Genomic DNA, 22,788 nt, shown 5'->3' with positions numbered 1-22,788 from the left:
CTCCGAGCATGCAGGCAGTTAGTAGTTCGATTGCAGTCTTAAAGGAGGAGGTGTGAATCTTGTATCATACTACAGAACGTTCCATTCACTTGTCATTATTCGTATTTGATGCCTGTAACTCTAGGCTGCAGGACATGTGTGGATCAAACAGAAAGCTAGCTTGAAATTCAATAGAGTTACAAATTTGTGTCAGTGTTCCCGTGTCATACCAACACCACCTTTCAGATCAGGGATAGCCATAGCCCTCTGGGAACGACAGCTGATCAGTAAGCCCACATGCACTTGTATGCCATGAGCCTATGTCCCAATCGGTCGTACTCCAGCTGTCCGATCCAACTATCATTCGTTCCGCTCAGCTTGCCGAAGACACTCGCTCCCTTCCAGACAACAACTTGCGGATCAAGGTCTCGCGGCGGTGTACCAATCATGATCTCCTTAGCGAAAGCTGGTCGCAGAGCCTGTAGACGCTCCTCTAGGAACGAGTGGAATCCATTGACCAAGCTTCCGCCTCCAACCACCATGATACCGCCGAGGAAATCTCGCATTTTACGCTCATCCGATCGAGCTGCCTGAGCGATAGAGGTCAAGATCGCATTGTCCAGAGGGTATACGGGAAGAATGTCGTCCCTCTCTTCAACAGTGGGTCCACGGGGCTGCGACGTGCTCTGGCCTTGTCCGCTCGGGGCAGGGGTAGCAGCGCCGGCCTGAGGTGTACCGACTGCTTCCGGCGCAGGGGAGCCAGCGACTGAAGATCGTGGAGTTGCTTCAAGCTCTTGCACGCGACTAAGGGCATTGAACTGCTGGGCCCGGCTGGGGGTAGCCTGAACGTCCACGTTGTTCGACTGCGCATCACCGTTCACCTGGCCATTAGTGGGAGGGGGAGCGATGCTGGAAAGAATGAGTGATTGGGTGGCTGATGTCGGGTCATTAGGCTGTCCGTCGTAGATATCCACCGAGCGGGCGATCAGCTTTCTGCGTCCCTTGAGCTTCTGTGAGTGATCGAAAATGGTCGGCTGGAAGTAGCCCATCGGCGCCAGATGAACCTCATCGTAAGCCTTGAAAGAGTACTTCCGGGTATCATGACCAGCAACGCGGAGATGGAAATCAAAAACTTGCACCGATACACTCGCTTCGTTCATGGTGCAAACGTTCCTTTTCAGCTCTTCTGCCAACAGGTAGTCGTATCGGCGCCAGAGGTTGATATCGGAGTAGGGGAAGTTGTCGTAAAGCATCATTTTTATGAACACTTCAGTGATATCCAACCCGCCATACTTCAGATTCACGCGAGAGTTCTCAACGCACATGCCTTCTTCGACGCAGCATATGGATGTCTTTTGGGCGCCAATGTCGACGACGCAAGCCGAGGTGAATCCGGCGCCGAACGTAGCAGCTAGACTTTCTTGGATGAAGCAGACTCGGGCAAAGGCGAACTCTCTCATGAGCAACTCGAGTACTTGGGTGACATAAGACTTTTCGTAAATATCAGGGATAACGAAGACGCAGGAGTACTGAGGCCAATCCTTCTTGCTGGTAAGTCCCAGTTGGGTCTTGAAAGCATCCTCCAAGATGAGGGAGATGTCAAGGAAGAGAAGCCGCTTATTATCATAATCTCGCTCATTGCACCAGCCATGCCTTATTGGCCAGTAAAGCTTGTAGCGAGGCTTCGAATCATCAGGTATCCTCAGGGCCGCTTGTCCCACGATGTATTCGGGTGCCGGGTCAGCGATCTCAGTCCATTCCACGCGCATGGGGTCGTTGTGTTCTGAGATAGTCTCTGGCACGGTCCTCCGGTTGAAGTTGACGACCATTTCCTTGGAGTTTGGCAGTGTTCGACGCTTGTTCTGTCGCATGTGGGTTTTGAGCTCCGCTGACATCGTCGTATACTGGGAAGCAAACTGTGACGGGTTAGAAGCCAAGACAATGAGCTAGAGTAGGCGAGAAACAGACCTCAGGGCCAAACATCTTCTCCGGGTCCATGGTTGAGCCATCGTCCAGTTTCAGCCGCTTGGGACAAGGTTCCTCTTGGTCTTCGGACTCGCTGGTAGCAGCCTTTCGCGCAATCACCATAGGCACAGTCTTGGGCAAAGCATCACTGGCCAGTCCAATTCGCAGGTTTTGACTACCCACGTGGATAACAATAACTTTTGAGCCTACTGTTTCCGTAGTAGTGTCCTCCGCATCTTCCATGTTGGTATCGCCATCTTCCGCATCTGCTTCTGGCAGTCCTAGGTCGTTGGCCTTTGCCATGGCTAGGGCACGATCGCGGTCCTTGGCCGTTTTTGCCATCCGATTTCGATTCTCCTCATTCTGTAGTCTGAACGCCAGATACTGGTCATCGCGCTTCAAATAGTCTCTATGAAGGGAATATTGTCAGCGTTGAAGGTGGGCTGATAGAGGGCGCAAGCAAAGTAGTAACACAACTGCGTATCGAAGATGGAGATATAGCGACGTACGTGTAGTAGTTCTTCTGATTGATAGGAGGAACCTGCGGCCAGCTCGAGAGTTCCATATTGTTATCGGTCCGCTCCAGGCCTGAGCAGGTGTGTTAGCAGAGAAGGCATAATCGCTTATTGGACCGCTGAACACGTACCTTCATCCCGAAGGAGAGCCTTTCCCGACTTCTTGCCGACCATGATGTGTTGCTAGACCGGCAGCCGGTAATCTCTGAGTAGGGTGTGAGTGAGAAAGTTGACCGGGTCAAATCGCGAGCGGATCGCGAAGGATGTCGGAAGGAGTAGATTCGGATTCAGATCAGGTGCATCCCAACGGTGAGGTGGCGCGTGGGGAAGAGGTGAAGAGGGATGATGGAGCGAAAGGTATCGTGGCTGGGGAGGGAGGGAAGGAAAGGTAGGAATCCGACGACAATTGAATGATGGGAAACCAACACCGGAGAGCGAGCGGTAGTGAACCGCATCCCCATCCAAGCCATCCTTAGTTGATTTGAGCTTGGGCCAGGCCGATCGGCAGGAGACCGCGGGCCAATGATGGCCACCAACCATCCCTCCATGCCATTTAGTCAGCTCTTGATCGTGGCCTTGTCTCGTGTCAAGCTGTGTTTTATTCAGTTCCGTTAAATCGACTCTTCGTTGACCTGCTACACCTCCTCGCATCCCCTTAGCTGGTGCCCTCAGTTTGGAGCGAGTCCTTTTCGTGTTCGCCGCATCCTCTCCGCCACCGCTCGACGCCCGACCCTCCCTCCGCAATATCTCTCGCTAGTCCGTCATTCTCTTGTCCAACTCCGCGGCCCCCCCTCTGTCCCAGTGTTACTCTGCTCCTGTCGCTGTTAAGAGTTGTCAACATGGGAGGCTCCTTGTCTCGTATGTGGTCCTTCCTCTGGACGAAGAAGGAGATTCGCATCCTCATCCTCGGTCTGGTAGGTATATCCATGTTTTGGCACTAGGCATCCAGCTACTAGCGAGTTTCATACTAACCCGCGCTCCCATCTCTAGGATAACGCCGGAAAAACAACCCTTCTATACAGACTCAAGGTGCGTATAGTCTTGCGGAGCTGCTCGACTGTCAGCTAGAGGCCGTTATTGATGTGCCAGGAATAGATTGGTGAAGTCGTTACTACGATACCAACCATTGGTTTTAACGTCGAATCGGTGACGTATCGCAACCTGAATTTCAATGTCTGGGTGAGTAAACGCTGCAACCTCATAAAGGACGCCCTTTGGCAAGGAGAGAGTAACTGAGTTTACTGACGTACCGCTGTCGTGCAGGATCTCGGAGGTCAAACGTCCATTCGGCCCTACTGGCGCTGCTACTATGCGAACACCGCTGCTGTCATATTCGTCATTGATTCCACAGATATTGAACGTCTCAGTACGGCTGCCGACGAACTAGCGGCCATGCTGAATGAGGAGGAGCTTAGTGATGCGGCGCTGTTGGTATTTGCCAATAAGCAGGACCAGCCTGGCGCCAAAGGTGCCGGCGAGATATCAGAGGCTCTCAAGCTGGGAGAGCTACGGGATAGAAATTGGAGCATTGTCGCATGCTCTGCTATCGACGGCAAAGGTCTTAACGAAGGCATGGATTGGCTGGTGGTATGTGCAACCTCAAGGCTCCTTTGCTTCGCTTTGGATAAATGCTGACCAGTTACCCACAGCAAACTCTACAGTCTGAAAATGCATGAGCGACGGTGTTATTGTACCATCTTATAGATTTCTTCGGATATATGTTCTCGCTTCCAGGTGGTAGGGATCGGCTGCTTCCTGAACGCTTTCTCGTTCTTCCTTGGTGTCTTCCACTTATCCCCACTTTTACATCCTCTTTTCTCTTGCAACTCTGTTCAGGGCTCATGTCGTTTATACAGTATACCTTTTTGATATCGAAACCTTCACACTTAGTATAATATCATAATTATTTGAAATGACTGGATGTATTCTACAGCAATGATTTACGCCGCTCTTATGTTATGATTAGGTTGAAGTTGCAGGATTCCTCCAACTTTGATGCAGAGATGTGAAGACTTTAGCCAGAGGATATTAAGAGATGCTCCCAGGTGTATATCGAAAGTATCATTTAAGCGGAATTTAAAAAAGAAGGAGTTTAAATATATTTTGGTCTTTTCAATCATATGGGCACTCTGATCTGTCTCCATACTTAGCTCGCAGACATGATTTTCACGACTAACCCGTTTGAACAGAAGAATGAACCATGAAGAACGCTCAGCAAAGCAGGGTTTGATCATATCGCAAAGCGATTGGCGGAGAGTAGATAGCAACACTTCAATCTCCAATCCCTAATCTACTTATCAACTCCGAGCCTATCGTTCACCAGGCGCGTATCAGTCCCGATAGTAGTTAACTAGAGGTTCGGATTAGCCTCCGGATAGATAATCTTGCACGATGAGGAAATAAACATTCATACCTGTGAGTCCTATCTGATTTGCACAAGAGGTAAGTCAGACTCCTCGGATGCGAACCAGCACCTTCAGTGTCTTGGTCTCTAACGGTCACTTGAGGTTAATCTTGTGTATCCAAAGCAGTATATTTACCCCGCAACATCCCACTACCCTTCCTCCGCATCTCCGCAACCACTTCACTTACTACTACATACGACATGGCGATTCCTCAAACCCAAACCGCAGCTGTTCTCCCACCTTCTGGGGCAAATGCCACTTCCAGATTACAGATTATACATGACCGTTCGATCCCTGTACCCACTGAGGGAGAGGTCCTAGTCAAGCTCGAGTACTCCGGAGTATGCCATTCGGATGTCCACAGCGTGCGCGGGGAAACTCCCATGTTGACGGATGTAGCTGGTCATGAAGGAGTGGGAAAGGTGGTGAAAGGTAAATGTCTCATGCCATTGCCTTGATAGCATTTGTTCATACCTGACCTGTTATGCGTATAGTGGGCAGTGGTCTCGACGAGCAAACGTGGATGGGACGAAGAGTTGGGATACGGTTCGTACGGCTGTTGATATACAGAAACAGAAATTGATTGAGTGGTTTTGCAGATGGCTGTATAGCTCCTGTTTGGAGTGTGAGATTTGCGCTATCAATAATACGGCGTGTCCGTATCAGAAGAATGCTGGAGCGGTAGGAAGATACTGTTAGGCCTTGTTAGTGTGGTTATGCTAATTAGGTGCAGAATGTCCCAGGGACATTTCAACGTGAGTGTCGTTAATCTTTCGGCTCTGGACCTGCTTACTGACCAGTGTTTGGATTTCAGAATACGTCGTCAGTCCTGCGATTCATGCAACTGTAATCCCTCCTGAGCTAGCACCGGACGTAGCTGCACCACTCTTGTGCGGTATGTACAACTGGTCGCCTGGTATCTCGAAATATCTAAGCTAATCTCACCGCAGCGGGCATCGCCATGTACTCCTCGATCATGAAGACCAAAACTCGACCCGGAGATTGGATTGTGCTTCCTGGAGCAGGTGGAGGCCTAGGACATATGTATGTGCATCTGCAGCTGTTTATTTCTGGGAGATAAAGCTGACAGCATACAAGGGGTGTTCAAATTGCTGCTAAGAAAGGACTCAAAGTCATTGCAATTGACAGGTATGGCGCTACTATTATTGAATTATCTTGTAGCTTACCCATCATAGCGGCGAGAAGAAAAGGCAGCTGTGCCTCTCCTTAGGAGCCCACGCCTTCCTAGACTACAAAACAGACGACGTAGAGCGTGAAGTGAAGGCTCTGACCTCAGGGCTAGGTGCGCATGCTGTCATCTGCACAGCCAATAATGAGCCAGCATACACACAGAGTATGAAAATGCTTCGCAGCTTGGGTGTTTTGGTATGCGTGGGTATACCAAGTGTGCCGTTTAGGTTACCGGCGACGCCGTTTGAGATGATTGTGAAAGGTGATTCAACTTCGTCACTGCCTTAAATTGAACCCAACCGATAGACATTAAATGCTGACATGAAGCAGGACTAACAATTGTTGGCAACTCTGCCGGAACCGCCAAGGAGATGGAAGAGTTGATGGACATGGCTGTAAGAGGCGATGTGACAGCACATATCGAGTGCTTTGAATTCGACTGCATCGATGATGTCCTGCAGCGACTGGGGCGATCTGAGATCGAGGGACGGGCTGTTGTGCGCATTCCCGAGTAAACCCGAGTCTTTGCTCATTATCATCACAGGCAGATAATATGGTTTGCCTTGATGATAAGCCACGTTCAGTAAGACGTACAGTACAGTACATAGATATATATATATATAACATTGAAAGTGACTGAAGTCGTCAGGATATTAGCGTAATCCAGAGTGCTCCTAATGAAGAGGTAATGTACCTGAACCGTTATATACACCTGCTAATTAAGACAGCCTGACAAGGAGTCTTCGGTATGGTCAAGTCCTAGTGACAATTATTACCCGCAGCATGAGAATACGATTATGGATATGGTTCCGAGTCCTCAAAAGATTTCACAGCTTGCGATAAAAAATGCGGGTACTGTGGTCATTGCGACTATTGAGCATGGAATAATTACAGTTTATTTTCATCTGATGCAAAACATTGCCTTGAGATTGTGAGGGCGTTGAAGCAAGTATGGAAACTATTTGGGCGTACTAAAAAGGATCAGCTGGGACGGATTTGCAACCCTCGAAATTGGCAGATGCTTAACAATTGGACAGTTTGGTTGCAGAGAAACGTTTAATCATGGAGAATGCTACAGCCCAAAGGGCAACTATCGCTAATCTACTAATGCATTTGTCCTGGTATGTGCCTTGTCTCCTCAATTGAAGCCCATACATAGTTACTTTTAGTATATATCATCCCATCTGTCAATATCATAGCGGATTTTTTGGGTTAATAATTTGGTCAATAGGCTGGCTTGAAGTTGCTTCTTTAAGTAATCAGCATCCTAGCTTCAGCTATCAAAGCGCATTTACCGTGTGCGCCACGAGGTGTTTAGGTTGGGAAGAGTGGGTGATTGGTGTTCGTCTATATCTTACGCAGCATCAAGTCGGCCCGTGGCGAATACGAACTATATTGAACACATACTGCCTCTAAATGTTTGGAGTCCAGTATTGATCACCTAATAGAGTTTCTCAGAGAAAGATGGATATGTTGCTTCAGTGGGTGCTAGTGCATTGCAGCAGTTTCTGCCTGGTGATCGGTGCAGAAGATACTCTTTAGTAATACTCTTAATACCCTATAACATTAAATGACTTTTCAAGTTTTCTATGCCCATTTTATCAGACAGGAACCAGACTGATCTGATCAGGATACTTGCCGTATCAGGCAGGTGTGCATTTAGCGACGATAGCTGTGGCTTAATGTCCTACATTACGTACTTCACCCTCTTCTTCGCTGTCAGACATACCTTCCATGAACCATTGCATGTCGATGCCTCTAGCCTCACATTCCCGTCTCAATCTTTCTGTGTCCGCATATTCTCTGTCGGCTTCTTCTTTTACGAGAACCATATTTAATCCCGCTGCTCCCCCAACCACTGTCGTTCCGTCCGGTATCGTTTCATCATCTGATGCAGTCCATATCACAGACCTGTCCCTGAGTTCCAAACTCTTCAGGTCAGGAAATAAGCTCCGATCCTGAGCAACCATCAAGAGTTCCGCCAGCAGACCACTATTATCGCGGAGAACGTCTTGGACAGAAAGAGTTTGCAGGGAGCTCGGAAGCCTGTCAACAAGCCGACCAATGCTAGGTTTCTTGATAGCAGCGTGCGAAAAGATTGATACGAGGTGGGCATGCCGAACAGTCAAATGCTCAAGGGCAGAGAACTCTTGAAAAGACTCAAACGGGATGTTATCCTCGCAAACAGGGGTTCCCCCGCTCATGTCAAGCCAAGAATTGTACTGCTTATCATATGTCACGCTGAGAAATTTGAGGGTATCTTTGAATGGAAGAAGAGCCTGATAAAGTTCTCGAGTATCAAAGCGTCTTTCAATCACCTTTGCATCTGGGTGAAGTGAGGCTTCGATTGAGAAATGTTCCAGTTCTTTGCATACTTTGAGCCAGTCGAGCATCCCGGTGCACATCCGGACATCGCCCAACGAAATCTGTTTTATGGGACCAACTGAGAGGGGTGGTTCGTGAGAGTAGAGATGACACCCATCATCACTGCTATATTCAGCCGAGAACGAAGAACCTGTGATAGACTGGACATTTGGGAAATAGAGAAACGGAGTGAGGAAAGCTTCGGTTATTCCTTCATCAAGTTGGCAGTGAGCAATGACCTCTCGAAGGAAAGGAAATGGTGGGGTTTCATGAAAGGGTTGCTCTCGCTCTGCGGCTTTATATAGAATGGAGATGAAAAGAGGTGAGTCTTCATGTTCAAATTCAATGCGTTCCAGATGCGTCAAGCCAACAAACAAGACTCCTAACCAAGCCTCCATCTTGAATTCGAGCAGGCATTCCTCCCACTCGTCTGTGAACACTTCACCTGGCGTTAGTATCTTGTTTAGTGCTCTGGGCACGAACTTCGCAAATTCATCAATATCCTCGTCACTAGCGTCATGCACTGGTATATATTTGTCTAAGTACCAGAACAGTTTTACGCTGCGAACCCAGTCTGCCACTTCGGGGTGATTCCAGAGACGAATAACGAGATGGATGTGGGCGTCGGTCAGGGGGATGCCGTATCCCAGGTCAAGATGGTAATAGAGTAATGGTTCGAATATCTTGTGGAATTTCCGACAGCACAGAGTCAAAGCAAGCAAGGTCGATCTCCGTATCTTTTCGCAATTCCCATCTATGTCCAAGGCAATGAACTTCCCTATCATTCCGAGAATCTCAGTCGGTAGGTTCTGCATAGTGTTTCGATTGTAGCTGTTATCACTGCTGCCTCTAGTATATAGACTGACCCTGGTAGAAACTGAGACATCGCGTCTGTTTTATATCCGCGTTTAGCTATACAGGTGATACTGGTGCAAAAATTGCACATACCCGATGCACAGGGACGAATCCTGGTAATAACCCTCATTGCACTGTGACTCACGATGTGACAAGCAGCAGTGCGCTAATTCCCAGGCGCATTCACTTTGAATATCGGAATGACTCCAAGCCCCAAGTCCAAAAGTATATATCTCGTCTGCTTATTCCAGCCTTGACTGGTTGTTATGGCTTGGAAAGGCAAGTCAAAGAATATTATATATTGGATAATGGACAACTAACATCCTGAACATGGCATATAGCAGCAGAAATAACATTATAACGTACAGCGACTTCCCATATCTAGGCCATGGTCTTTCCGCTTTCTACCACGATTTCCGAGATGCCGTTGAGATCAATATCACCCATCTTCAACTCCATATCATCGTACTTGTCACTAGTGGGACTCAAAGTAGGGTCAAACAGAACGGGATCATCTGCTCTTGTCGACCCCACCAGCCACTCAAGTTGCGTCTTCCAGTCTGCCTTTGCCCGAATGGAGACATTGGCCTGGAACTTCCCTTCGTCCTTTCTTTTCAGCAATATGGCTGCCCTCATGGCAGCGGGAACTCCCGTCTTCGTCGCGGGATTCTCAATCAACGTCCACGAGGCACAATTGGCCTTCCCGTAATTCCGGCCTCGCAGATCAATCGACCCAACGACTGTCGCAGCATAGCTCAACTCGCGGCTAATGTCATGCCCATACTTCACCGTACTGCTTGCATCGACAAAGTTGCTGACGACAGTTCCCGCACCAAAGGTCAGTGAGCCCTCAGTGGAGGTTGTTTCAGTCTGAGTAGTGCGGGAAACACTGAGGTGCTCATTGGGAGCAATTGCGTAGACTTCTGGGTCTGCTGCACCGGGCTCAGAACCAGAGAATTGAAGCTCGACATCGACTTGGGAAATGCGACGGGCACGCTTGCGTGGGTCGAACCGGAACTGCAGAACGATGAGGGTTGCATAAGAACTACCGTCCGGGCTGAGTAGCCCATGGACAACGTCGACGCAGGAGCAACGAATGTCAACTGCGGTCTTGCGCTCGATGTAGTTTTCGCGCTGATAGGGGGCGGAGGGGTCGTTCTGGGTATGGAAGGCACTGCCAGCATCGCCGGTTGGGCTGAGGCCGATGTCGAAGGTCTCGGGGTGCGAAACCACGGTTGTAGTGACGTCTGGCTTCATTGTGGAGGTAGGGTTATGTTCTGCCTGCAGAAATATGGAAGTGTAGATGATAGTTGAGAAGACGGAGGTTTGAAGCTGTGTGAGTGCTAATGGATAACCCTCGAATCGGCCGGATGGTAGCTGACTTTAATAGCCTGATTCTGAGGACGATTTGCTTTCCCTTTCATGTTGTAGCGCCGTACGTACTGTTCGAAATCTGCATCCTCGAGAGGATATTGGCGCTGTGCCGCGTCAGCTCAACCACCCGTCAAGGCCAATGAAGCTGAAGACAAGGATGAATTCTGTACAGCACTCCAGCACGGCGCTTCAGCCCTGAGTCCAGCTCACGATGGTCCAGACTTAGAAGGAATATTTCGTTGGCTCATATCCATGCTCAGTTGCCGCCATAGGGCAGTGCATAGTCTGAACGAATCAACCGACGTGCGCATCGACTGATGCATACGCGCCGAGGCTAGCCATCGCCTGACATATTACCAGCTGAATTGACAGACCCTTCCAGAGCTTCTGCATTTTGCGACTAGCGACACCTGTCTACTGGCTCGTATCGTTTGCCAATATGCATCGTTGCTATACATAGTTGGAACTACCAAGAAAGGACACACTACTTAGTGGGCCGGATATTTTTACCGGCTGCTTCACTAGCCCAATAGCATTCTTGAAAATCATATCGAGCGCTTGTCTCAGCGGATCCGTATGACAAAAGTGGGAACCGGCGCTTGCGGTGGCCCACTATGAATGGAGCGGATCATCTGTAGGCGCTAACGGTGAGTATCCCAGAGCCTACCAGTACATGTTGTCGATCTCCAAGGTAGCAAGGTTAACAAGATAGTGGTTCTAAAATCTGTTTTCGCGGCGGCAACTGACACTCAGGTTCATCCAGGCCGGGAGAAAGCCCTACATTTCAGAAACTTAGGTATAGGTATGCAGTGCCTCTGCGCTAAGAGAAAATATTGATAGGATTCCAGCAAGTCGGCGCCGAGGATTATGAGCACTATGTGCTCTTAATGTTGATTCTTGCGATGACAATTTGATTCTTTGAAACATCATGCGCTGATAGGAGGCCAATAACAACAACAGCGATTATTAACCGCTCTCAGTGTTAGAAGTTTCAGTCTTAGTCTAGTGTCATTGAGCAGTACTATTAGCGCAGACTTCCAGGATACATTTCTTGACCAAACACTCAACGAATGGATCAGCTCTGAAAAAGACCACGTCTCCTACGTATGTTAGAGGTGCTTTATTGTTCGTTCACAAGGAACAGTACAGTGTCTTGGATAATGTTGTTCCCTCTTTTAGCTTCGATAGACCAATACGTATTCAGAAAGTACACTGTGAACAATACCTGGGCACCAAGTCCAGGACTAACTTACATCAAGACCATATCATTACATAAGTCGTTTACTTAGCCTTAGTCTTCGCACTCTCTCATCACATCTTGGTCTCTACCCATACCATTATGGCGATAATGCAGCGAATCTTCATACTTCCTCTGCTTTCGCACTGATATTATCAACTGCGAATCATTCTCTACTGATTGTTGATGAACCTCCACTCATGCAGCAAATAGCAGACTTGGACGGTGAATTTTCCTTTACCCAGGTATATATGGACGGTCAACGATCTTTATTGAAGTGAAGCAAGGTCTTATGGACTGTTTCCACCTCAGGCAATTGGGTGAAGAGAGTGAGATGGAAAGACACTGAGACAATATATCTGGATGTGATGAGGTCTCTTGAGATACGCGGACGATATGACACTAACAAGCTTTATCTTCTGATGGCTGGTTGTATACATTGTTCTCGAGGATGGGCTTCTTTCCTACAATCGATGATGCAATCGATGAAAGAACGACGAGTCCAAGGTTGAACACATATCCCTTCATGAATCTCACTCTGCTACGACTCAAGTATATCCTGGAGGACATAAAGTCCGAACATCCTCCGCGCGAGCGACGAACTGGGTCAACTAATCCGATACTACAGCAGTTTGTCTACATGTCTAAGCTGAAAGACATAAAGCACTCGGCTATCGCGGTTGCAAGGAGGGGTAACATGTACGCAGACTTCAGGTGGCGGCGAGGGGGCATGCGTACGTGCATGAAAAGGGTGAGTACGCAGCAGTGCGGAGAGTCGGAGACCAGCCTGTAAATCCTTTGTCAGGCCGGGTATTTTTGGAAAATTATACTTTCATGTTATACAGGAGTTCACTAGCTGACCGTGGGTGTACGAAGTATATCAGACATGTGCCTCTCCCAGAATCCGGGATCGCCCTAGTAGTACCTGACCAGCGACGAAAAGGATGGATGGAGGAATAAAGGGAGGGAGGAATTGACGGCAGTGCATCTGCATTGAGGATCTGCCCGCTACAACCTCTGATTATCACAGCTATTATTGGCAAGACGATGGATGAGTATTGACCGTTGATCGGGGCCTGTACCAATAAGTTGGAAGATCAGGGTGCCTGGGGCTGGCGTGCGGGATTCATTGGCGGCGAGTGGCTCGGGGAGCCCACGGCGTGCGGGCACATGCACCCTTGATTGGTCTACCCGAACTATACGCAGATGCATCCATACAACTGAAGCTCTGCAACTCTCCTCTTCATCCTCCGCTAACGATTGTCTCCTACTGCAATTCGGTGCCAGCTGGTCCCCAAGGACCACCCGGAGATCCTTCCTCCACCTCTTCCCGCGAGCCATTCACTCTTTTACCACGGACAGCCAATGCAGCTTATCATCCCCGGACCATGTGTCCCCCTGATAGGGCATCGCGCTGCGCTCATGTCTTTTTTAAATTCAACTCGGACCAGGAGGGGCTGTTGCAAGTGGGGCGTGCATCCCAAAGATGTGGCCAACCTCTCCCGTATTGCTCTGTTGCTGCTGCAGAGCAATTGATTCAAGAAGCCGCCCGTCCTCGCAATTCTTGAGGCAGGAGATCTGCCTCTCATCTGTCCTTCCTACGACAGGAGGCTTCAACTCTATCCCGTTACACCTCTTTGCGCCCTTATGTCTTCCAGCAGTATAACCGGTCCCTTTTGGGGCCAATTGAACTGGCTACATGTTTACATTGCCGGAACTGCGTTCGCGGTCTGCGCGTTCGTCGCAGTCGTCATGATGTTGTCGTCGCAGAAGCGCAAAATTGACTACAACAGCGGTGTTTTCACCTACCTCAAGTTCGCATACGCCACATTCCTCAAACCCCACGAGAAGCACGGAAATGGCCAACAGGATGCTCTCGAGAGCTTCTACAAGACGCAGGTATGCCACATGACCGCCAATTGACTGCCTAGTTCCATGTTCTGACAGAAACGTACATAGGCTGGCGTCTACGATGCCACTCGCAAGCGTTTGTTGCGCGGTCGAGAGGATATGCTGGGTCTAGTTGCAGCCCAATTGAAGCACAAGGTCGAGAACAAGCAGCTTCAGTCTGGCAAGGCTGTCTGGGTTGATGTAAGTATCACCTATGCAGTCTTACCGAGTGATGAGTATTGACTAACAATGTAGATTGGCGGAGGCACTGGGTGAGCACTTTCGAGGACACAAAATCCAACCGACCCCTAACCACTATTAGATACAACATTGAAGCCATGTCTGCTTTCCTACCCGTCAAGGATTTCTTCTCCCGCGTTTATCTGGTAGATCTATCACCCTCCCTCTGTGAGGTGGCCCGCCAGCGCTTCGAAAGGCTGGGATGGAAGAACGTCCACGTTGTCTGCCAGGATGCTCGCTCCTTCCGTTTACCGGAGGATGACAAGGTCGACCCCCGTAACGAGAGCAGCGCCGGTGCCGACTTGGCAACAATGAGCTATAGCCTGTCTATGATTCCAGGTTGGTGCACTTAGTGACATATCAGAGAGTGGTGCTTATTTGATGCAGACTACTACAGTGTCATCGACGCGCTACCTGCACTCTTGAAGCCTACTGGCGTTCTCGGAGTTTGTGACTTCTATGGTAAGTCTGGTAACATCTGTCGACGCAATTTTCCTAACCCCCGATAGTCCAAAGCATTGTTGATGTCTCGTCGCGTAATTACACTGGCGGTGCCTTCAACCGACATGTGAACTGGCTCGGTCGTGTCTTCTGGCGTGCCTGGTTTGACGTGGACCGAGTCAGTTTGGAGGCAGCCCGCCGTGACTACCTGGAGTACCGATTCGGAACCGTCATCTCTGCCAGCGAGAGAAACTACCTACTGGGCGGTATCCCATACTATATTTTTGTCGGTTGCCAGAAAGATTCGACCACACACTCAGGTCGCGAGGCCATCGAGAAGTTGAATGCTTCGTTCACAGAGTCGCCGTACCTCTCTCCCGCCAACCATCGCAAGGAGATGGAGACTGCTGTTGTGAACAGCACTCAGGAAATTAGATCCAAGGCTTATGAGTCGGCTGTGATCAATCTGAGCGCGAACCTGCCTCTCCCTTCGTCCTTTTACCAGAATCACCACCACCGTATCTTCTACAATGACCTCCTCCCAAAGCACACTCAGTTTGGAAACGAGTACATCTATGCTTTCAACTGGGAAGACCCCCGTGTTGACCACCGCCTGCTGGACATCAAGCGAGACGATGTCATTCTGGCCATCACCAGCGCCGGTGACAACATCCTCGACTACCTTCAGAAGAGCCCGCGTCGTGTCCATGCGGTTGACTTGAACCCAAATCAGAACCACCTTCTGGAACTCAAGGTGGCTAGCTTCATGGCTCTGGGCCACCGCGATGTGTGGAAGATCTTCGGTGAAGGAAAGCATCCCGATTTCCGCAACCTACTCATCTCCCGACTGAGCCCACACCTGTCTAGTCAAGCCTTCCAGTACTGGCTGGAGCATACCCATATCTTCACCTCCTCCTCCGGTAAGGGACTCTACGAGACGGGCGGATCGCGCCACGCTATCAAGATGGTCCGCTACCTCTTCAAGGTCTTTGGTCTGGAGAGTCAGGTGCGACAACTCTGTGAAGCCCAGACCTTGGCAGAACAGCGCAAGATCTGGCCCCGAATCCGCTCTGTCCTGATGAGCAAGCCTCTTCACTGGGCGGTGGTGGGAACAGAATGGTTTGCATGGAAGGCCGCAGGCGTGCCCCGCAACCAGCGTAACATGATTATCGATGACTACTTCAAGAGAAACGGCTTGAACAAGGACATGAAGCAGGCGAAGGATGTCAGCGGCAAGTCGATCTGGGAGTACGTGGTGGACACCTTGGATCCGGTGGTCCAGGACACTTTGATCAGCAACGACAACTACTTTTACTTCCTCTGCTTGCAGGGACAGTTCTCGCGGAGGTAAGCTCATCATGCCACTGAAGCATATGTTCCCTAACTAATGAATGGCAGATGTCATCCTGCATACCTCTCCCCCAAGGCCCACGTGAAGCTCTCCTCACCCGGCGCTTTCGACGGTCTCCGCATCCACACAGACGAAATCAACGAAGTGATCAAGCGGATCAAGCCACGCAGCCTGACTATCGCTGTGGTATGTCTCTACTCCAACCCTCGCAATACACTCAAACTGACAAGTCATATAGGTCATGGACTCCATGGACTGGTTCGACCCCGAAGGCGAAGAAGCCTCCACCCAAGCACAGAAACTCAACCACGCCCTGAAGATGGGTGGCCGGATATTACTCCGTTCCGCAAGCATCGAGCCATGGTATATCCAGCATTTTGAGCAGAACGGTTTCTCTGCACGTCGTGTTGGCGCCAGATTCCCGGGCACTTGCATTGATCGGTAAGCACCATCATATTGAAAGTTGTACCGCATGAACAATTAAACTGACAGAAAACAGAGTAAACATGTACGCCTCCACCTGGATCTGCACCAAGACGCAAGAACTCGAACGTCCCGCACCTAGTCGCGCCATGTCCGCTCTGTCACTGGACAATATCACCCCGAAGAGGAACAGCGTGGAGCATCTTGAGATATGATTTTGCTTTTCCCCTTGAATACTAATGTTGCTGTCTCTTACATACCGATGATGATTGATACTTATTGCCTTGATGGCATCTGAACGTTTCTTTGCTATTTCTCTTCTATTACTTCCCATTACTTCTCCACATTCACAACCTACATATTTGCCCTTTCTGTCCACATGCCATACTTCGCCTACCTGTTTTCTTTTGTTCGTGATGAGTATGATTTCGATACTATGCACATAGTCAAAAGTCTAGAATAGACAATGATATGCCTCCAACACAGGTTGACCTGTACCTGTATGCTACAATTAACTCAACTACTACTTCGTAGCAGCACACGCGTGACTGGAGTTGATGTATGTGCAAGGAGAACCTCGGGCTTTCTTTCCTCTGCTATATAAGTAGTACCCACTTCTCGACCAATCAAAACCGACTCATTACCAGTACTAAGTACTTGTAGATACTATCTGAAACCTACCTAGGACCGGACCGTAATATCTTTATAAACGAAATACCAGACTCCCAGCGGATTTTTATCTATTCACCCATCGTCATACTTCACCCACGTTATCATATCAGTAAATTACACGGATCACAACGCAACTGAAGATGAGCTAAAAATTCTAATAGCACAAGGGAAGTAGAAGCAGGCAAGAGCAGGAATAATCATATAAGGGATGCAAGGGAGCAATAAGCATAAACGGCATTGACTTAATTCTGTACACATTGAATAGTAGGAAGAATACTAGTATAACATCCCGGTAGTAAAGTTTCATAAAGTCAGTTCACACACAGACACACATACACACAAGGCCACACGAGGTCACACTCAAAGATCATCATGAAGAGAAGAGAAGGAAACAGTGGAGATTAAAGGGGTGGTTAGGTAGTTATTGTGCTTGTCCTGCCATTATCCCCATGTATCTACCAACAACCTATTCCGGTGTGAAGGAGAGTACATGGGGTAGGGCATAGACAGGAAGGGGAAAAAATCCCGGACGGTCACATCCAATCCATCGATATTATATAGATGTAGTAGAGTAGCCATCAGAGAAGAGCACAAAGCCAAGCATCGCATAGCATGACATGACGAGTTTCATCATCAAATCACACCACATCATCGTCTCGTCTCATCACATCTCATTGCAATCTGCCGTGACTCATTTATCCAGGCAAACGAAAAGATATATCTATTTTTCTTTTTGTGTTCGTGTCGCTTTATGACCGGCCGTACCGCGTCTTACCGAACGAGAACGGCACGTAGCGGTACTTGATCATGTGCTGGATCTGGCGGCGCACTAGTAGATTGATTCGGGTTAGCCTTCCACCAATTTCGCCTCCCACCAAAGATAAGCAGAATCTGGTATACTCACTGGTCAACACAAACAAGATGATCCAGTAAACCACCAAGACAGGCCAGAACACCGGGATATCGAAGACGGCGAACCACGAGCACACGAAGCCAATGGCAATGGCGCGAGTGGCCGAGTGCCAGAACTTGAATTCGGGGAGACGGCGGATGAAAGGACGGAACTCGTCGTCTTGCTTCATGGGCAGGCTGGGAGCGGCGGCGTCGCCGTCTTCCAGACCCTCATCCTGCGTCAGGGACGGGTCGAACTTGGGTTGCAGGAAGAGGAGGAAGAGGTTGAGCAGGTAGATGCCGAGGGTGTAGGCTACGATGTACCATCCCTGGGCGAGGACGATTCTCAGGAAGAAGATGAGGAGTAGGACGACGGTGCCGGTCCAGCGGTAGGCTGTGAATGGGGTAGAGGCGTCGAGGTAGGTTTGGTATTGCTGTGTGTGGTAGTTAGCTTATCGTGTCACTGTCATGGTCCGTGGGTAGGTGGTGTTTGTTGGGGTAGCGGATGGGCATGTCGTCTGCGCTAGGTGCAGGATTGCGACAGGTATTGCGAAAACCAGATCAGAGAGAGTGTATGTACATACCCTAGCCAGCTTCGAGGTTTGCGCCGTCACGGCCGTGAAAGGCGTCTGCTCAGGCTCAGGAACGTCCATGGTGGAAGTGTGGATGTGGCTATCTATCGCGTAGCAGGAAGAAGAGAGGAGAGTGGAGAGAGAGAAAGAAGATACGAAAAAGCGGACAAGAAGGCACCCAGCAGACTCAGCGCATAGGGCACAAAAACAGCACCGAGCACGGACAGAAAGCAATGGATTAGGAATGCGAAAGTGCTTCAGCTGATGAAGGTGAAGGACAGCCCAGCCAGCCAGCAGCTGCTCGCGGGAAAACTGGCCACTGCCCGGCCGCTCCCGCTAAGCCCGTTTTGGGTGACACCAGCCACTGTCATGACGACTGCGCCTCAGGGGCCGCTGACTCAGCTATAGCTATCACGTGCAAAAGCTGTCACGGCTATTGCCGGGGTTAACTCGGCGGGATTTGCGGGGAGCTGCTACTATCATCATCATATCCCCCTTCCCTTTCCCCGACTGTTTCTCTCGACCACATCTGCAATTGATCTCTTCACACATTTCTCTCCTCTCATATACTAGATAATCAATAATTGCTCTCAATATGTTCTCCCGCCAGTGCTCCCGTCTCGTCTCCTCCCGCACTGCCATCCCTCTGACTTCCTTTCTTGCCCGCGGCCGTCCGTTCTCCGCAACCGCAACCTCGGCATACGAGCACATCCTCACCTCGACTCCCAAGCCGGGCGTAGGACTGAGTATGCCCTTTCCCCGGTCCCCTTCAAACAATAGCAGTAGCAACAAGCATGAGTTTAATTCAATGCTAACCACAACCCCAACCAAAATGCAACAGTCACCCTCAACCGCCCCAAAGCCCTGAACGCGCTCTCCAGCCCACTCTTCGAAGAACTCAACGATGCCCTAACCACCTACGACACGGACAAAGACATCGGCGCGATCGTGATCACCGGCAGCGAGAAAGCCTTCGCAGGTGCGCCACTACCCTCCCCAATAACACAACCAACACACCACTAATCCATATATGATGTGATGATATAGCCGGCGCCGACATCAAAGAAATGGCCCCCCTAACATTCTCCTCCGCATACAGCAACAACTTCATCGCCCCCTGGTCCCACCTCGCCAACGCAATCCGCAAGCCCGTCATCGCCGCCGTCTCCGGCTACGCTCTGGGCGGCGGATGCGAACTCGCCCTCATGTGCGACATCATCTACTGCACGTCCACCGCGACTTTCGGACAGCCTGAGATCAAGCTGGGTGTTATCCCCGGTGCGGGTGGGTCGCAGCGGCTCACGAAGGCCGTCGGGAAGAGTAAAGCCATGGAGTTGATTCTGACGGGGAAGAACTTTAGTGGAAAGGAGGCGGGTGAGTGGGGGGTTGCGGCGAGGGTGGTGGAGGGAGGTAAGGATGAGGTGGTGAATGTTGCGGTTGAGACGGCGGAGACGATTGCGGGTTATTCGAGGGTTGCGGTGGTGGCGGGTAAGGAGGTGGTGAATAAAGGATATGAGGTTGGGTTGAGAGAGGGAGTGGAGTTTGAGAGGAGATTGTTCCATGGATTGTTTGGAAGTAAGGATCAGAAGATTGGTGAGTTTGCTTCTTTCTTTTCTTTGGAAAGTGGTTGATGCTGACGGTGGTAGGCATGACGGCGTTTGCGGAGAAGAAGAAGCCGGAGTGGTCGAATGAGTAGATTTCGAGATGATAGGGCTTGGGATAGTGGTCGAGTGAGGAACCTGTTGAATATCAATGTAGTAACATCAAGCCCACCTAACGACTCAGTAAGCATGAGAATGAATCATTAATCGTCTATGTTCATTATTAGCTGTCTCTATGTACATTATTATATTAATTGTTATTACAAAAGGAGCGTCATTCATCATTGCGGTGAAGTTCAAGTCGGATTCGAATTCGGATTCGAGTTCGAATTCTCCTTCCCAACGGCTGCCACATCGGCTGCCACTGTCTTCTCCGTCTGATAGTGATCGACCGTCCCATGCTCCATGGTCTCGTCAAACACATCAACCTGGGTCTGGGCGAACTTGCGCGCACTGACCCCCCGCTCGAAGAGGAGGTCGAGTTCGGCGAACGACCGTCCGTTAGGCTCCGGGACCCGGAAGAATGTGTATACGATGCAAAGGAAGCAGATGCCGCCCCAAAAGAAGCCGGCATAGTTGCCCCAGTCCCATGCGCCGGGGTTCAGCATGTACGGGGTCAGGACACCGCAGACGATGGCGACGATGTTGTACAGGTTGCGGCCGAGCACGACCGTCTTGATTTGAAGGCGGCGGGTGGAGAGCTCGGCGACAAGGGAGTAGGCGACCGTGCCGACGGTCAACTGGTAGAAGAGCGCCCATACGATCATCATGGAGCCGGTTGCCAGGGCGGCCTGGGTTTTGTGCTCCTCGGGTACTAGGCCAAGGAATCCCATGACAAGCAACATGACGCACAGCCCGCAGAGACCGTACAGGTAGAGTGTTCTCCGGCCCAGGCCGATAGACATGAGGAACCAGGCTCCGAAGACGCCGACCATGTTGATTCCGTACTGGCCCATGGCGAACGCATAGGCATTGTCGGTGCTCAAGCCTGCCTGCTCGAGGAAGTAAGTCGAGTAGTTGGAGAAAGAGTTGCCGCTCAGGTTCTGAATGGCCCAGACCATGCAGACGATCTCGGTCCGGCGCAGGTCGGTGCCTTTGAAGCAGTCCAGGTAGCTGGCCCCGGTGGTGATCTTGTTCTCCAGGGATGTGGTATGAACCATCATCGAGATGGTCTCGTCGGCGTCGAAGTTGGTCTCCCGCTTCACGCTCGTCAACCGCAGCAGGGCTTTCTTGGCTTGTTGGATCTTGCCCTTCCGGACCAACCACCATGGGGATTCTGGTGCGAGAGAAATCCCAATGAAGAGGGGCAATGGCCACATCCACTGCAGTCCATATGGAATCCGGTATGCCCATTGGTCATCCCGATTGATCATACCCTTGATCACACCGATACCGATCAATTGTCCCAATCCCCAGCAGAAATTGACGTAGGTCGTGAGGTATCCACGCAGCGCCACCGGACACACCTCCGACGCATAGGTGACGGTCAATGTCTGAAACACTCCCCAGGGAATACCGGCCAGTATTTCCGCAGCCAGCAGCGCCTGAACGTTCGGGGCGGTGAAGAAGATGGCAGTCCACGCCGTGATCAAAACGAGACAAGCCATGATAGTATAACGATATCCGAAGCGTTCCGAGGCCCAGCCATTGATGAAGAGGCCGATAATTTCTCCGACGTAGGCACCGTTACTCAAACCCGATTGCCACTGCATAGGAGACGATTTGTTAGCCAATTGTGTCACGCGAGCACTGCATGGCGTGCGGGATGATGGTGCAATTGCATGGATGTCCCAGGAAAACAAGAGGGGAGGAAGTCAATTACCCGTGCTGGCACCTGATATGTTCCATCCGCCGACAACTCGCCGTATTTTCGGTTGAATTGAGGGAAAGCGTAGAAGTTGTTGACAAGACTGATATCGTAGCCTTCCATGACGATGCAGGTGGAGATAAGGATACTCCAGGCAACGGCCTTGGGATAGAGCTTGACGCCCTGGAGCAGGGTCATCTTCTGCTCCTTGTCCGTGGCCGCTTTGGCATTCTGAATGATCTTGGCTGCGGAAGCCATGGAATCCTGGCGATCGGTGGAGGGCGATGGCGGCTGCTCTGCCGGGGCAATGGCATCCGGAACCTTGGGGGAAGCCATGCTGGCGAGCAATTGCAGGCAATCCCGGGGGAGGGAGAAAAGGGTGAAAGGGGGAGGGGAGGGAGAGAGGAGGTGAAGAGGAAAGAGGAGGGAGGGAGGGAGGGAGGAGACGGACAATCAATCACTGGAGGGCAGCAGGAAAATCAGGGACGATCCGGACCGGAGCGCATTAGCAGCGGGACGGCCATCGTTAGATTTTTATGCTGGCGGCGGGGCCGGCGGTGGTGAGCATACTCAGCATAGTGCGCCCCCCACCGACTGCAGGAACCGGTTTGGTGTCATTTGCTTGCGTGCAATCGTGTCTGACTCGTATTCTTGGGTTCCAATCGAATCATTTGGTCTGCAATAGATCTGGGTGACACAAATTCCCAGGCAAGAATTAAACTCCGACTAAAGCCAAGCCAAGTCTCATTTTACGCCGGGATCCGACACGAGGGGTTTGCGGGGAAAATAAGGGACGGCATGCCCCTCCACCAATTGGTGTCCACCAGAAGCAGAAAGATACACACAAAGTTAATAGGATATCATGGTTCAACCCAACTCAAACAGAAAGTCAACGTGTAGTTGATCACTGTACAAAAGTATAACACCGATCGAGTATGCACGCTAAGATGCATCATCTGCAGGTGCCTCGTGGCAGGAAATGCAAGCCAAAAATCTCCGATAAGCTTGATCCCGT

At 50.3% G+C, this 22,788-nt stretch overlaps 10 protein-coding genes across 10 annotated transcripts; 4 read left to right on the top strand and 6 right to left on the bottom strand.

The window, feature by feature from the left end:
• Positions 1-71: 71 nt before the first annotated feature.
• On the bottom strand, positions 72-3,075 carry BO88DRAFT_400235 (putative chromatin remodeling complex subunit (Arp8)). The gene is made up of 4 exons (XM_025705509.1): positions 2,591-3,075; positions 2,454-2,532; positions 1,948-2,353; positions 72-1,895 (listed from the first exon to the last, which is right to left on the bottom strand). The coding sequence occupies exons 1-4, from the start codon at positions 2,631-2,633 to the stop codon at positions 264-266; spliced, it is 2,160 nt and encodes a 719-aa protein (XP_025568366.1). The 5' UTR covers positions 2,634-3,075; the 3' UTR covers positions 72-263.
• On the bottom strand, positions 2,554-3,445 carry BO88DRAFT_16357 (uncharacterized protein). Its single transcript, XM_025701612.1, has one exon. The coding sequence runs from the start codon at positions 3,108-3,110 to the stop codon at positions 2,643-2,645; it is 468 nt and encodes a 155-aa protein (XP_025568365.1). The 5' UTR covers positions 3,111-3,445; the 3' UTR covers positions 2,554-2,642.
• BO88DRAFT_400234 (ADP-ribosylation factor family protein) lies at positions 2,896-4,547 on the top strand. The gene is made up of 5 exons (XM_025705508.1): positions 2,896-3,373; positions 3,450-3,488; positions 3,555-3,638; positions 3,723-4,046; positions 4,109-4,547. The coding sequence occupies exons 1-5, from the start codon at positions 3,299-3,301 to the stop codon at positions 4,133-4,135; spliced, it is 549 nt and encodes a 182-aa protein (XP_025568364.1). The 5' UTR covers positions 2,896-3,298; the 3' UTR covers positions 4,136-4,547.
• Positions 4,548-4,988: 441 nt separating this feature from the next.
• Positions 4,989-6,659, top strand: BO88DRAFT_355016 (zinc-dependent alcohol dehydrogenase). The gene is made up of 9 exons (XM_025703691.1): positions 4,989-5,296; positions 5,359-5,410; positions 5,464-5,545; positions 5,598-5,619; positions 5,679-5,759; positions 5,815-5,908; positions 5,963-6,013; positions 6,061-6,317; positions 6,386-6,659. The coding sequence occupies exons 1-9, from the start codon at positions 5,065-5,067 to the stop codon at positions 6,568-6,570; spliced, it is 1,056 nt and encodes a 351-aa protein (XP_025568363.1). The 5' UTR covers positions 4,989-5,064; the 3' UTR covers positions 6,571-6,659.
• A 1,075-nt stretch (positions 6,660-7,734) lies between these two features.
• BO88DRAFT_328388 (uncharacterized protein) lies at positions 7,735-9,234 on the bottom strand (the record flags this gene model as incomplete). Its single annotated transcript, XM_025702555.1, has 1 exon — positions 7,735-9,234. The coding sequence occupies one exon, from the start codon at positions 9,232-9,234 to the stop codon at positions 7,735-7,737; it is 1,500 nt and encodes a 499-aa protein (XP_025568362.1).
• Positions 9,235-9,655: 421 nt separating this feature from the next.
• Positions 9,656-10,531, bottom strand: BO88DRAFT_409916 (uncharacterized protein; the record flags this gene model as incomplete). The annotated part of the gene is made up of 1 exon (XM_025707980.1): positions 9,656-10,531. One exon carries the CDS (start codon positions 10,529-10,531, stop codon positions 9,656-9,658), a length of 876 nt encoding a protein of 291 aa, XP_025568361.1.
• Positions 10,532-13,532: 3,001 nt separating this feature from the next.
• On the top strand, positions 13,533-16,445 carry BO88DRAFT_420968 (class I SAM-dependent methyltransferase; the record flags this gene model as incomplete). Its single annotated transcript, XM_025708476.1, has 9 exons — positions 13,533-13,784; positions 13,845-13,976; positions 14,031-14,047; positions 14,098-14,354; positions 14,403-14,477; positions 14,525-15,803; positions 15,855-15,993; positions 16,046-16,248; positions 16,307-16,445. 9 exons carry the CDS (start codon positions 13,533-13,535, stop codon positions 16,443-16,445), a joined length of 2,493 nt encoding a protein of 830 aa, XP_025568360.1.
• Positions 16,446-17,651: 1,206 nt separating this feature from the next.
• Positions 17,652-18,446, bottom strand: BO88DRAFT_448375 (Rer1 family protein; the record flags this gene model as incomplete). The annotated part of the gene is made up of 3 exons (XM_025710433.1): positions 17,652-17,731; positions 17,807-18,227; positions 18,378-18,446. 3 exons carry the CDS (start codon positions 18,444-18,446, stop codon positions 17,652-17,654), a joined length of 570 nt encoding a protein of 189 aa, XP_025568359.1.
• A 409-nt stretch (positions 18,447-18,855) lies between these two features.
• On the top strand, positions 18,856-20,061 carry echA (enoyl-CoA hydratase echA; the record flags this gene model as incomplete). The annotated part of the gene is made up of 4 exons (XM_025704425.1): positions 18,856-19,111; positions 19,207-19,344; positions 19,413-19,958; positions 20,012-20,061. Exons 1-4 carry the CDS (start codon positions 18,961-18,963, stop codon positions 20,059-20,061), a joined length of 885 nt encoding a protein of 294 aa, XP_025568358.1. The 5' UTR covers positions 18,856-18,960.
• Positions 20,062-20,177: 116 nt separating this feature from the next.
• BO88DRAFT_377928 (putative MFS alpha-glucoside transporter) lies at positions 20,178-22,438 on the bottom strand. Its single transcript, XM_025704424.1, has 2 exons — positions 21,789-22,438; positions 20,178-21,672 (listed from the first exon to the last, which is right to left on the bottom strand). The coding sequence occupies exons 1-2, from the start codon at positions 22,107-22,109 to the stop codon at positions 20,263-20,265; spliced, it is 1,731 nt and encodes a 576-aa protein (XP_025568357.1). The 5' UTR covers positions 22,110-22,438; the 3' UTR covers positions 20,178-20,262.
• Positions 22,439-22,788: the final 350 nt, after the last annotated feature.

Source organism: Aspergillus vadensis (assembly GCF_003184925.1).
Source record: "Aspergillus vadensis CBS 113365 unplaced genomic scaffold BO88scaffold_1, whole genome shotgun sequence".
Taxonomy (NCBI): domain Eukaryota; kingdom Fungi; phylum Ascomycota; class Eurotiomycetes; order Eurotiales; family Aspergillaceae; genus Aspergillus; species Aspergillus vadensis.
Note: the sequence above shows the minus strand (reverse complement) of the source record. Positions and strands in the feature narration are given on the sequence as shown.

Excerpts from the sequence above, each read along its gene's own strand:
- BO88DRAFT_377928 (XM_025704424.1), bottom strand. The coding sequence starts at position 22,109 with ATGGCTTCCCCCAAGGTTCCGGATGCCATTGCCCCGGCAGAGCAGCCG. Across the intron at positions 21,673-21,788 it reads CATATCAGGTGCCAGCACGG|TGGCAATCGGGTTTGAGTAA; the intron begins GTAATTGACTTC and ends TCTCCTATGCAG.
- BO88DRAFT_400235 (XM_025705509.1), bottom strand. The coding sequence starts at position 2,633 with ATGGTCGGCAAGAAGTCGGGAAAGGCTCTCCTTCGGGATGAAG. Across the intron at positions 2,533-2,590 it reads GGCTCTCCTTCGGGATGAAG|GCCTGGAGCGGACCGATAAC; the intron begins GTACGTGTTCAG and ends ACACCTGCTCAG. Across the intron at positions 2,354-2,453 it reads AATCAGAAGAACTACTACAC|AGACTATTTGAAGCGCGATG; the intron begins GTACGTCGCTAT and ends TTCCCTTCATAG.
- BO88DRAFT_400234 (XM_025705508.1), top strand. The coding sequence starts at position 3,299 with ATGGGAGGCTCCTTGTCTCGTATGTGGTCCTTCCTCTGGACGAAGAAG. Across the intron at positions 3,374-3,449 it reads GCATCCTCATCCTCGGTCTG|GATAACGCCGGAAAAACAAC; the intron begins GTAGGTATATCC and ends TCCCATCTCTAG. Across the intron at positions 4,047-4,108 it reads AAGGCATGGATTGGCTGGTG|CAAACTCTACAGTCTGAAAA; the intron begins GTATGTGCAACC and ends AGTTACCCACAG.
- BO88DRAFT_16357 (XM_025701612.1), bottom strand. The coding sequence starts at position 3,110 with ATGCGAGGAGGTGTAGCAGGTCAACGAAGAGTCGATTTAACGGAACTG.
- BO88DRAFT_355016 (XM_025703691.1), top strand. The coding sequence starts at position 5,065 with ATGGCGATTCCTCAAACCCAAACCGCAGCTGTTCTCCCACCTTCTGGG. Across the intron at positions 5,620-5,678 it reads TGTCCCAGGGACATTTCAAC|AATACGTCGTCAGTCCTGCG; the intron begins GTGAGTGTCGTT and ends TTTGGATTTCAG. Across the intron at positions 6,318-6,385 it reads GTTTGAGATGATTGTGAAAG|GACTAACAATTGTTGGCAAC; the intron begins GTGATTCAACTT and ends GACATGAAGCAG.